Raw genomic sequence first — 12,925 nt, 5'->3', positions numbered from 1 at the left:
CTGCTGTTGATACAGTAATTACACTCTTATTACAAACAACGTGTGCAGTTATTGGGACGAGACGATTTTAAACCCTGGGTTCATTTCTGACAATGGATTATCTGATATTAGTGACCCTCACTTTGAACACATGTTATGAGTTTAAATTGTTCAAAACATTGTTCAAATGGCTCTGAGCACTATGAGACTTAACATCTGAGGTCATCAGTCCCCTAGAACTTAGAACTACTTAAACCTAACTAACCTAAGGACATCACACACATCCATGCCTGAGGCAGTGAAACATCCCCTTTTGAAAAATTTTACATAACTGTGCTTAACCTGACACACAATATTTTTTAGCGCAACGCAATCTGACTTTCCACACACAATATTTTGTTAACGCAACGCAATCTGACTTTCAAAATTCTCTACAAGAGAATGGCCCTGACTAACATTAACCTGTAGGTCTCACAAATCACTTACCTCACCAAAAATCTTCGCTGCTCAAGCTACTGCAATACAGCGAGCGCCACTACTGCCAGCTAAATAAAAGATTCAAACTATGGAAGGCACTAACTACTGATAGGGATAGTTAGCAAATGAAAGATATTAATAGAGAACAAACAATGTATTTACCTTGATATCATGACAAATTACAAAACTCCGCCATCTCTCTCCCCACATCCACCACTGCTGGCGGCTCACCTCCAACTGCCCAGCGCTACGCGCTGTTCACAGCCAGCTGCCTAACACTACAATGGTTGAGTATTACAACAATGCAAAGCAGCCACAGACTGCACACGGCACAGCCGGTGATTTTCATACTGAGGTGGCGTTATCAATAAAAAAACCTAAACAGCCTACTTACATAGCCCCCATGCTCCCCACAAAAAATTTTACAAATTTTGTTGGGCACTGGCCAATACATATTTGTTAAAATTTTTTTTCACAATTACAATAACAAAGAAATCAAATGCACACACTTATTGATACAATGTTGGTCAAAAGCTAAAATTTTCTCACAGTCCATAAAGACAGTCCTGATCATTCATCACATTGCAGTGTTTTTCTCAAAGTCTGAGCAGTAAAAGAAAATGCACACGGAAGTAGTGGATTTCCATGCAGTCTTGAAGAAGTATCGTTGTCCTTCCAACGGAAAGACAGTGCTGACTCTCGACATGCTGACAGGTAATGGGCCACAACAGAGCAAAGTCTATCGAAGTTTTGAAGAATATCGTTTGGTAGGTCATCACAGAGCAGACCCACTGTAGTCCTGGTAGAGATTATGGTATTGGTGGGCCACCAGAGGCGCAGACCCACTGCAGTCCTTGTAGAAATAATGGTATTGATGGATCATCAAAGATGTAGACCCACTGTAGTCATTGTAGAAATAATGGTATTGGTGGGCCACCAGAGGTGCAGACCCACTGTAGTCCTTGTAGAAATGACGGTACTGGTGGGCCACCAGAGGTGCAGACCCACTGTAGTCCTTGTAGAAATAATGGTATTGGTGGGCCACCAAAGATGCAGACCCACTGCAGTCCTTGTAGAAATAATGGTATTGATGGATCATCAAAGATGCAGACCCACTGTAGTCCTTGTAGAGATAATGGTACTGGTGGGTCATCAAAGATGCAGACCCACTGTAGTCCTTGTAGAGATGGCCAGCAGCCATCTGTTATGACTGTGCAGGTACACAATCACCATTGAAGAGTCTTGCGGATAATATAGCAAGTCCATAACCACCACTTGTGCACTCACAAAGTTTTTGGAATTGTCCTTAGAACCAGCAATGCTGTTATCCAGTCCCTTGCTGAATTATTAACACACGTGCAAACACTAACAGTCCCTACTTGTCACATATTGTCCATATATTATGACCAACAAAAACGTGTGCAGTGAAATGTAACTTACAAGTTACTTAATTTGATGACCTGGTGTCAATTACAATTTTATAACATAAGAATACAATAACAACGGCATAAAATACATCATTAAAAACATAATAATACAGATAACATTTGTAGGAATAGGGGCTTTACAAAAGAATAGAAATAAACAAATACATCAGTGTTACAAAAATAATGACATAAGTACATACATAAAGATCAGAATAACTTTTGGAATATCAACTTCACACCTAAGCATTAACACAGAACAGATAAATGTCTAAACATCTTTACAAAGTAAATAACATATTATCAATGCAAATTATATTTGAGGATCACAGTATTCCTCATCATAGTGAATGTAGCTTAGTATTAGAAGAAGAAAAAATTCTATGAAACTACACAAAGACAGGAAGAAAACAAATACACAAGGGTACACAAACACATAGTGGGATAACACAATGGAAAGGACAGGGTTCGTTTTCAGTGTAACTTTTGGTACTGCAGTATTTTGTGAACAAAACCTTTTTTGTTCTTGGAGATCTCCCTTCGTTCGTCATTATTCCCAAAAAGTCCTATCTATACCTGTTTTCTGTACTTTTTTCGTATAGCCTCTCAGTGCATTTCTTCAAATTCATCATAGTTAGTTTCTTATATAGTCTACCCCTCTTAAGCTAACTTAAATCTACTGAGCTCAGATGCTAAACTAAGGAACGAGGCAATGCAGCAGCACAAAACAATTAACACAAACAGCAATGATAAAAAATACAAAAGGCAAAGCAAGCAGCATAAATTACAACTAATATAAGGCAATGAGCAGCATACAAGAAAAATAAATTAGTAGTAAAACTGGCTTAAAAGTATAATACAAAGTGAAATTTAGTAGCACTATGCGTGGCAAACAGCAAAATCAAAGGTAATAAATTATATCTAAACATGACAAAGCTCAAGCACAAAAATATTACAGTAAAGACAACAATGCAGACAACGGAAATGTATATTCACATCTTAATGTCTATGTAATTAAAGTGGTGCACCACAACAACTTATTGTAAAAAAAATATTACCATGTACTTGAAAAGAAAATTATGTGTGCAGTAACTGTTACTAGTCCCTTCTTATTGTTCTTTCCATTCCAAGAGCTCCTTTTTCGAAGAATGTGGGTCATAAAGTAATTATTTAATAGATCTGTTGACAGAAAGTGTTCACATTAGCAAATAAATTTTTTTTTTTTTATGAAACCAATGCTGCAACACAGCTGGAAACTAGATATCAAATGAAATAAGCAACTATGTACAAAGTAAAGCATAAAATAATCATTCAGTAGTCATGTGACATTTCATAAGTTAGAAATTCTCTCAACTCTCGTAGAAAGACGCTTGTCGTAATCAGGTGTGCAGATGTAAAAATATTTCTCGTCATTTCATTAGGCATTTCTGTCGCCATATGGCATTTCTCTCAACTAGCACGACAATAGCCGTGAAATGTTGCGATGCTTTCTACAAAGGAACGTCAAGCGAGGATAATGGCCTCCCCTTTTTTTTTTCTACCTGTGCTGCTGGAAGGCTAATGGCTTTTTTTTTTTTTTTCGGGCGGCTGTCGGCCTGGTGGGTGCCCGCGACGCATTACGTGCAGGTGGTCACTTAACTTTCGTACGGAAATATTTACGACAGCAGTTTGCGCTACAGTGGCAGTCTGATATAAAAATGTTTCACAGGTCAAGAATTAGTGTTGCAAATCTGTAGAAACAAAATCCTATAAATGTAAGTGTCCAAAAAAAATATTCGTCAGCATTGTGATACATTCACGCATTTACACACATTTCATAACTCTTAAAGTACGATTCTTGGTTTCCAACAACCTTTTCCACAAATCAGAGTGCCCTAATCACTATTCATTACTCCTTACCTTATTACACATATATAAATTCGTCGACGCTTCTTCAATACTTCATCATTGGATACATAGCATAATCAAATTCTTCATATAACATTAGCTTATTAATCATAAACATACCTCAACAACATAATACACATCGTCGTCGTAAAAATAACATCATAACACCTCAGTCAAATCTCAAAATCGTCGTAGCTTCCTCCAATAGTTTCAAAACCTAAAAAAATTCTCTGCTCATGTCAAAAGTGTCATCTGCCTCAAACGTACTTTAAAAATCATGATCCCATACCAAATATATCATTCAAAGCTCTCATAGTATCACAATGGTTCTGAAAAAATATGAACAGTTTACAAAGTACAAACAAAATACAATTTCATAAGTGTGAAGTTATTCAACTGTGTAATTACGTAAGCATCTGTCACTGACGTAGTAAAAAAAATGTTTGTCTCTCTCAGTTAAATGATCTGATAGCTGTGTAATACTGTGTTGGAGAAATATGGTACCGATGTGTAAAGTTGTATAAGCAAATACCATATTAGCTAGGGCTCCTTGTGCTTGCCAAACACATGGTACACAAAGTAAGTGTGTACCCCCCTGAGGATAAATGTAATTATACCCTCAGGTGTTACAAATTACAGCAATGGAATGAAATGTATCTCGGAAAACTTTCTTTGCAATTTAAAAATCTTAAAAAATAAATGTTTGAAGTACAAAATTAATCACTCAAATACGTGTCCTGTAGCGCTAAACTGTGCGTCATGTTGTAAGATAATCTCTGTGGAAGTGTCGTAGTTATCGTCCTCCGAAAGCTAAGTTCTGCAGAAGTCAATGTACTTACCTGATGATACACAAAAGTGAAATGCTTTGCGTATAGATATCTTAGTTATTACGCTTATTGTTGTGATGAAGAAAGTATTGTGCTGTAACGTATTGTTGTGCTACGGAAAAGGCTGTCTCATTGTTGCTATACCACAAAAGTTACTACTAAAACATGTTTTAATTTCTTGAATAATGCCGAAAAACTGTGCAGATATAAAACAGATACACCGCAAAAGCAACATTGTAAATTGTCACTCATTAGTAACGTCGTGATAAAATCCTGTAGCTGTCACATAAACTAACCACTGTGTCATCTAGTATCTCTCAGAAAGCACTTTAAATCCAGAATGTATTTTCAAATAAACCAAAATGTTGCATTAAAATCTCAAGTTAAAAAAGCACATTATCTCTCAATAAACGGTGTTACATGTGAAATGTGGTGTAAACCTTTGCTCTTCCTAGTACGCAGAGTTTCAACTTTAACGCAATTATCAAGTGGTATACGTCGGTAAAGAATACTGGAATTTTTCTCAAGGTTAGCGTCTGTGTTATTTTTCTCGGAGCCAGCGGGCGCACGCGGCTGCCTGCTGTGCGAGTCATTGTCTGTTTCTTTGCTGGCGCGCGTCGTTATTCGGATTAGGAGACCGAACTTCTACAAATTCGCCTTGCCGAGAGGGCCCAGCTCTGTTTGAATCCCGCCAGTTCTGATGCAATTCAGGTCTGTCGTTACGATCACATCGTCTGTCGTCATGTCGGTAGTTTCTGTGGTTTCTTTCTTGTCGGTTAAGTGGTGGAGAATTTCTCCCTGAATCGTAACTGCGCGCTGGACCGTTGCGTCTAAAGTTATTCTGTCCCTCGTAATAATAATTGTTTTGGTTCCCATATTGTCTGTTTCTCTGATTGTCTCTGTGATAGTCATTACCGCGGAGAGGTGATCTTTCCCTGTAATTATTACTACTCTGCCAACGGTTGTTATACGGGTGGTGTCTGTTTCGGTCACGATTTGTGTTGTGAGAATAGCCTTGTCGCGTCCAGTTATTATTTCTTTCATCGCGGAATTGCGACGGATGTGATCTGTAATTGTTGTGCTCGTGCGTTCCGCGATTGTCAGTGTCAATTTTTAGTTCTTGTAAGAGTCCCTGAAAAGCTTCAATGTCGTCTTTGCAACGTCCTGCCAAAATAATATGTCGCAAATGTTCAGGCAGTTTGATTAAGCAAATGCGGATGAGTTCTGAGGGGCTGTATGGGTTTGACAGGTACTGATTCTTGTGCAACATGTCTTCAAAATATTTCACAAGACTGGAGAATTCAGATTGTTCGAAATGTTTCATCATTATGATGCCATGTTTTACTCGGTCTTGTGTGGCTTGAGACCAATATGCTGAGAGGAAGGCATGATAAAAATCTCCTTCATTGTGGCAATCGTGAATGACCGATCGCATTCTTACAGCTGGTTCATTCTCCAAGTAGCCACACATAAATTCTAACCTGTGCTCCAATGACCAGTTAGGGGGAAAACAATGAGAGAATTGATGGAGCCACGCTTGTGGATGAATGTCGTTGGCAGAATTTTTAAACGTTTTGAATTTACGTGTAGTAATGAACAGCTTATAGTCAAAGTCATCATGTCGGCGAGTCGCATATCGGTCATTATTACGTCGTTTCGGCGGTTCCATCTCGAAATTCGGTGTGCCTTGCCAATTTCTGTCATAATTTCCGAAGTGTCCTGTGTTATTATTTTGTGGCTGTTCCATATTGCTAAGTCCCTCTTCCCGTATTGGGGCGCGAGTGTCCTCCGAAATACGTAATTCTTGTACTACCTGTGTCAGCTGATCTTGTACTTCGCGGATTTCTCTTTGGTGTTGCGTATTAATTTGATTCTGATTTTGTTTGAATTTCCTAATTTGTTCGCACTCTTCTGTGTCATTAAAGACTACCGGTTTTGTGTCATTCAGATTATCATCTACCTTCGTAGATAAATTATTTAGCTGATCCGAAAGTTCAACTACTTTCTCTGATAATGTACTAATTTCCTCCATGTGTCTTTCTACTGTGTCTTTTAAGTTTTCCTGGGTTTTTGCAAGTTGCGTAACCGAATCGGTAGATGCAACTGAGTCAAATTTAGCTTGCAAGGTCTCATGATTTTCATGAACAGTAGTTTGCAGTTCTTTTATGGCTACTTCGTGATTCTGTAGTGCATTTTCATGCCGCGAAAAAATAGGTTGGAAATGCTCACAAATTTGTGTTTTTACGTCGTTACAGACTTTTTGACATTTCGATTCAATGTGATGTAACTCATTAGTTAAATCCTCAAGTGTTTGTTCAAGAGTTTGCTCCAATGAGTCTAACTTTTGAAGCTGTTGCTGTGTTTGACTCTGATTTTGTTCCATTTGTTTCTGATTTTGTTCCATTTGTTTCTGATTTTGTTCGATTGTGTCTAATTTTTGAAGATTTTGTCCCATTTGTTTCTGATTTTGTTCGAGCGTTGTGTCTAACTTTTGAAGCTTTTGTTGTGTTTGTCCCATTTGTTGTATTAATTGTAATAACAATGCACTGGTGTCTGGAACATGTTCCTCAGTGCTTTTCGGCAGTGAATTTGCACCGGAAACATTCACATTTTGACAAGCAGAAAATGTGTCTTGACTCATTTGAGAAAACGGTGAGGATCCAAAACCTGAATCTACAGTATTTGCGAGATCGTGTCGTGTCATTTCGGATTCCCGAGCCGAGCCGTCGCCGACCGATCGATCGATAATGCTTCCCTGTTCTCTAATTGTTTCGCTGTCTACACCATTGTTTGCAGCCCGCTCCATTTCCCTATGCACAGCTACCAAATTATTACTTTGAACATCTGTTAATTCATTACACAGTGGTGCTGGCAAGCTACGCTCGTCGTCACTATTATTTCTCAGTTTGCTTTGGAGCCTAGTGTTACGTTTTTCACACGCCATTATTGTCACAGTATTTCACACGACAACACAGAAAAACACAATTTGAAGAGCAAAAATAAGAAAACACATTAACATAGCACTGAAAATAATATCTAGTTAATTGCAAGCGCAGCTGCGAAATACTTGCTGCAAATCTACATGCATGACACAACTGTTTTACTGTACAACAATGAAAAACTACAACTACAAAGGAAATTCTCTCTATAATTACGCGCTAGCAATAAACAAAATCTACACTAATTACACAAACTACAAGGAAAAAATCAGAAGATTCCAGTGAGGTATCCTCGGCTAAGGGTCGACATATGAAACATCCCCTTTTGAAAAATTTTACATAACTGTGCTTAACCTGACACACAATATTTTTTAGCGCAACGCAATCTGACTTTCCACACACAATATTTTGTTAACGCAACGCAATCTGACTTTCAAAATTCTCTACAAGAGAATGGCCCTGACTAACATTAACCTGTAGGTCTCACAAATCACTTACCTCACCAAAAATCTTCGCTGCTCAAGCTACTGCAATACAGCGAGCGCCACTACTGCCAGCTAAATAAAAGATTCAAACTATGGAAGGCACTAACTACTGATAGGGATAGTTAGCAAATGAAAGATATTAATAGAGAACAAACAATGTATTTACCTTGATATCATGACAAATTACAAAACTCCGCCATCTCTCTCCCCACATCCACCACTGCTGGCGGCTCACCTCCAACTGCCCAGCGCTACGCGCTGTTCACAGCCAGCTGCCTAACACTACAATGGTTGAGTATTACAACAATGCAAAGCAGCCACAGACTGCACACGGCACAGCCGGTGATTTTCATACTGAGGTGGCGTTATCAATAAAAAAACCTAAACAGCCTACTTACAGCAGGATTCGAACCTGCGATCGAAGCAGTCGCGCGGTTCCGGACTGAAGCGCCTAGAAATGCTCGTCCACCACGGCCAGCTTTTAAATTGTTGCTATAAGACTGTTTGTCGGTAAAAAGTTAAATAACAGTTTCCGAACATTTGTTTTTCATGTCAGAGTAGTATAGGGTACTCTACGTTCTACAATCTTTATAACAGTGCTCGTAAGACTTTTTAGGACGAAGACTGTTTGCTGATGATTCTGAAAGCAATATGGTCACTCCAGTTAATGATCTTATCATATATCAGACATTCCTAGCTTGACGCAGTAGCCGTGGCATCTCTTCTTAAATTGAGGGTTAAACTCGGAGGTAGGTAAGCGCTCCTGAAATGTGTGACGCTCTCTAGCCTTCTTCGTTATCACCCAGTCCATCCAAGGTACTCGATCTGCCATACTAGCTCAAACATCTCTTTGCTCGTCATGTATCTGCCAGGTATTTTTTATCTGTGCTGTATAATTGAAAGGAAATGGGCGACGGATGGTGCAAACTGTTACTATCCCTCTCTTATACGAGGAATTAAATTAACAGGAAAGGTAATCGAACGTTTGTGTTTGCTGGCCTGTGGCAGGAGCGGCTTCAGCATGGTGACGCTGACGGCGGAGCCCACGCGGTGGCTGCCCAGCCTGCTGGAGGAGTTCAGGAGCCGAGGAGGGAAGCTGGTGCACCCGCATTCCGTGCGCGACCTCAGGCATCTCGAGGGGGCATACGACGCCGTCGTCAACTGCGCCGGCCTAGGCGCCGCCAAGTTCGTCCAGGATGACGACGACCCCGTCTTCCCCATCCGCGGGCAGGTCGCCAGGGTGGGTGCTCGACCACTTCTCTACTCAAACACTCGGGGTTTAATATGGCCGGTTTCCTTTATGCCTTCCGCGATGTTGTACCTTCCCACTCGCAGTAAGGAATAAGGAGCTTCATAAATTTATTTTTAAATCATGATAGCTTAACACGTTTCGAACCGTACTCTTCGCCTTCGGGTGACAAACATTAATTTCAAGCAGCCATCGTTGAGATAAGACTTCAATTAAATTCGAAATATGTGTAGAAAACATAATTTTGTTTGTGCTGCCCACTTCCGTGTTAAGTTCCTACTCTTGTCTGTAAGTTAAAGGATCTTCTAGGTCAAGGAAACACGGCATATCATAGCGACACTGACAGATTTAGTTGTGGTGGGACAACACTGAAGCACATAACGTACACGTCACTAGAGACGCCACATGACACATACACAGCCAACACCAACAACAACAGCACAACAAAATACCACACAAACAAGAGCACACAGCAACAGAACAACGACATAAAGAATACATCAAAATAAGAAAGAATATTCAAGATAGTACACAATGACCTAAAAGCACAAACTCACATATAAAATAACAAACATTTTCAAAAGACAAGGCATAAACATAGCATTCAAAAGAGACAGTTCAATCCAAAAGTACATTCCAAAAATAACAAAAGACACAGACAGGTATCAGAAAGCAGGAACATACCAACAATAATGCAACACATGTGATGGAAGATACATAGGACAAACCAGCAGATCTTTCGATACTAGGTACAAAGAACATGTCAGAGTATGGAAATATCGGACAAGCCACTCAAATTTTGCAGGACATTTAAGAGAAAATAATCACAAACCTACTACAAGAGAGAAAGACATGAAAATACAATAAATTATGAAAGAAACCTCATAATCGTACAAGAAAATTACCACACTTGCGACACAAAGGCTGAAAGGAAGATACTACTAAATTACCAAGTGAATTCGACTAACTACTCACTGTTTACAATGATTGATCGTGTAACAGATAGTAATCCCAATATGTGATCACGAATCCCGTTTCTCTCACAAGAATATAAATGTACGCGAAAAAATAAAAAAACATTAAAGAATAAAATAGTGCACACACAATCAACAACAGAACTTACATGAGCACACATATATTCACAGAAAAAAAAGGTTGAAAGGGAAACGTGTGAAACTTGGCAACACTGCAAATGACACAATACGCACAGAAAATGGCAGTTAAATTGCTATACGTTGAAGACAGTGACCAAAAAGAAAAGCGCATACTTTCAACCAATTTGCCACCTGAGGGGAAGCTGTTTACTTTAAAAATAATGAATTAGACGCTGATCAGTTTATTATAAAAACCTCAACCAAATGTTTTAAATCTATAACCTGGATGTCAAACAATAACCTGTATTTGCGGACGAAAAATTCATGTACTGTTTCAGGGCACTCACCGAAGATGTCTTGTAACTAAGGCGAAACGCGTCTGGATGCAAAAAAAAAAAAAAAAAAAAAAAAAAAAAAAATAAATAAATAAATAAAAATAAAATAAAAAAACTTAATGTGTATCATGCGAAAGGCGTTTCTCTTTTGAACTACTGTAATTAAATTCGTAGTCATACCTCGATAATACCAAAACGAAGTTATCCATGCATGTCTGTATTGAACTGGGGACCTAGAAACGACGGAGAGGCTTCGACCCCGCCGTTGCCCTCAGAGGTACACAACCCCCAACAGGCTACAGCAATCCACTCACCCCACCGCCGCCCCACACCGAACCCAGGGTTATTGTGCGGTTCGCCCCCAGTGGACTCCCCCCACCCCCCACCCCTCCCCGGGAACGTCTCATTCCAGACGAGTGTAACCCCAATGTTTGTATGGTAGAGTAATAATGGTGTACGCGTACCTGGAGACAGAGTTTGCGCAACCAACGCAGGACATAGTGTAACTGAGGCGGAATAAGGGGAACCAGCCCGCACTCGCCGAGACAGATGGAAAACCGCCTTAAAAACCATCCACAGGCTGGTTGGCACACCGGACCTCGACACTAATCGGCAGGGCGGATTTATACCAGGGACCGGCACGCCTTCCCGCTCGGAAAGCAGTGTTTTGGTTCAAAATGGTTCAAATGGCTCTGAGCACTATGGGACTCAACTGCTGTGGTCATCAGTCCCCTAGAACTTAGAACTAATTAAACCTAACTAACCTAAGGACATCACTCACATCCATGCCCGAGGCAGGATTCGAACCTGCGACCGTAGCAGTCGTTCGGTTCCGGACTGCGGCCGGCAGCAGTGTTTTAGACCGCATGGCTAGCCGGGCGGGCAAGTTATCCATACCGACATAACTCAAGGTATTAATTAATTTTTTTAAGTACACTTCCTTACGTAAAAAAAGAAGCAACGGTCGGATGTCAATATAACTTCATACATATACACACCGTCGGCCGGTATGTAAGTGATCGAGTTTCAGTTCTCTGTGACAGCTAGAATAGCGAACAGAGTACGTTAGTGTTGTTCGTGTTTAGTGCCGTTACCAGGCCTGAGACGGTGCGTGAACAGCATCAGATGCTAAGAGATCACTATGAAGGATACAGAGATGCCGCGTGCTCGTGTGAAACAGCGTTATCAGCACCTAACAGAGTTTCAGATAGGCTTTATTGTGAGGCTCCATTCTGCCGGCTGGTCGAACCGTGAAATATCCGGATTTGTAAGGCATCTGGATGTGCCAGTGGCCCAGTGACGGACTGCATGGAAACGTGATGACAGGCGTACTCTTCGTCAAGGCTCCGATCAACCTGGGAGAATAGCCCTATAGTGCAAGTACATACAATCCCTTCACACACGCGTTTGTCGTCTGGAAACAAGTACTGGACTCCCTGCCCATCTTCTGTCATTCCGCATTATTAATCGGGGACTAGCAAAAGTCGAACTAAGGAGTTACCGTTCCATTCGTAGGCTGCCGTTAACCACAGCTCAAACGGCTGCATTTGGGATGGTGGGAAGCATGCACTGGTGATGAATGGTGCAGAACTGTATTTAGTGATGAATCGCGGTTCTGCATACCCTAGATAACCACTGTCGGCGAGTACGGTGGCAGCCGGGGAAGAGGTCCCATTATCTCACTGTTTTGGATAGGCACAGCGATGTTACTTCTGGCGTCACGATGTGGGTAGCCATCGGGTATGACATCGATTGATAGTGACTGAGAGAACTTTGACGGCACAACGGGCATCTTGCGTTCTCTCATGCGACAGCATCGTCGTGCCATTTTTCATCAGGACAATGCTGATCGACACATGCCACGTACCTTTATGAACTGTCTGCATAATGTTTAGGTAGTCGAGAGGCCAGGAAGATCCCCAAATATCTCCCCTATAGAGCACGTGAGTGAGCAGCTCAAACGTCAGCTCCGACCTATTTCCTGTACTCGGGATATCAAGGACGAGATACAACAGCGGTGGCCCAGCTTATCTCAGAAGAGGATACGACGACATTATGACATCCTTCCCAACCGAATAAGTGCATAAATCCAGACTAGGAGTGGCGGGGCTGCGAGGTCACACCGATAACAGTACTTATACTGCCAATTTTTTGTAAATTTGACTCGATTTTGTAACCACTGGAATAGCCCCTGAAATAGAATAACAGCCCTCTCAACCCTTGAAGTTT

At 40.7% G+C, this 12,925-nt stretch overlaps 1 protein-coding gene across 1 annotated transcript in view; it reads left to right on the top strand.

The window, feature by feature from the left end:
* The window catches only part of LOC126199321 (D-aspartate oxidase), a 94,731-nt gene that overhangs the window by 70,388 nt on the left and 11,418 nt on the right, over window positions 1–12,925 (top strand). The window contains exon 4 of the mRNA XM_049936161.1: window positions 9,027–9,258. Within this exon, the coding sequence (XP_049792118.1) occupies window positions 9,027–9,258 (232 nt within the window). The remainder of the gene's footprint in view (window positions 1–9,026; window positions 9,259–12,925) is intronic.

This window comes from Schistocerca nitens, chromosome 8 (assembly GCF_023898315.1).
Source record: "Schistocerca nitens isolate TAMUIC-IGC-003100 chromosome 8, iqSchNite1.1, whole genome shotgun sequence".
In the NCBI taxonomy this organism is placed as follows: domain Eukaryota; kingdom Metazoa; phylum Arthropoda; class Insecta; order Orthoptera; family Acrididae; genus Schistocerca; species Schistocerca nitens.
Note: the sequence above shows the minus strand (reverse complement) of the source record. Positions and strands in the feature narration are given on the sequence as shown.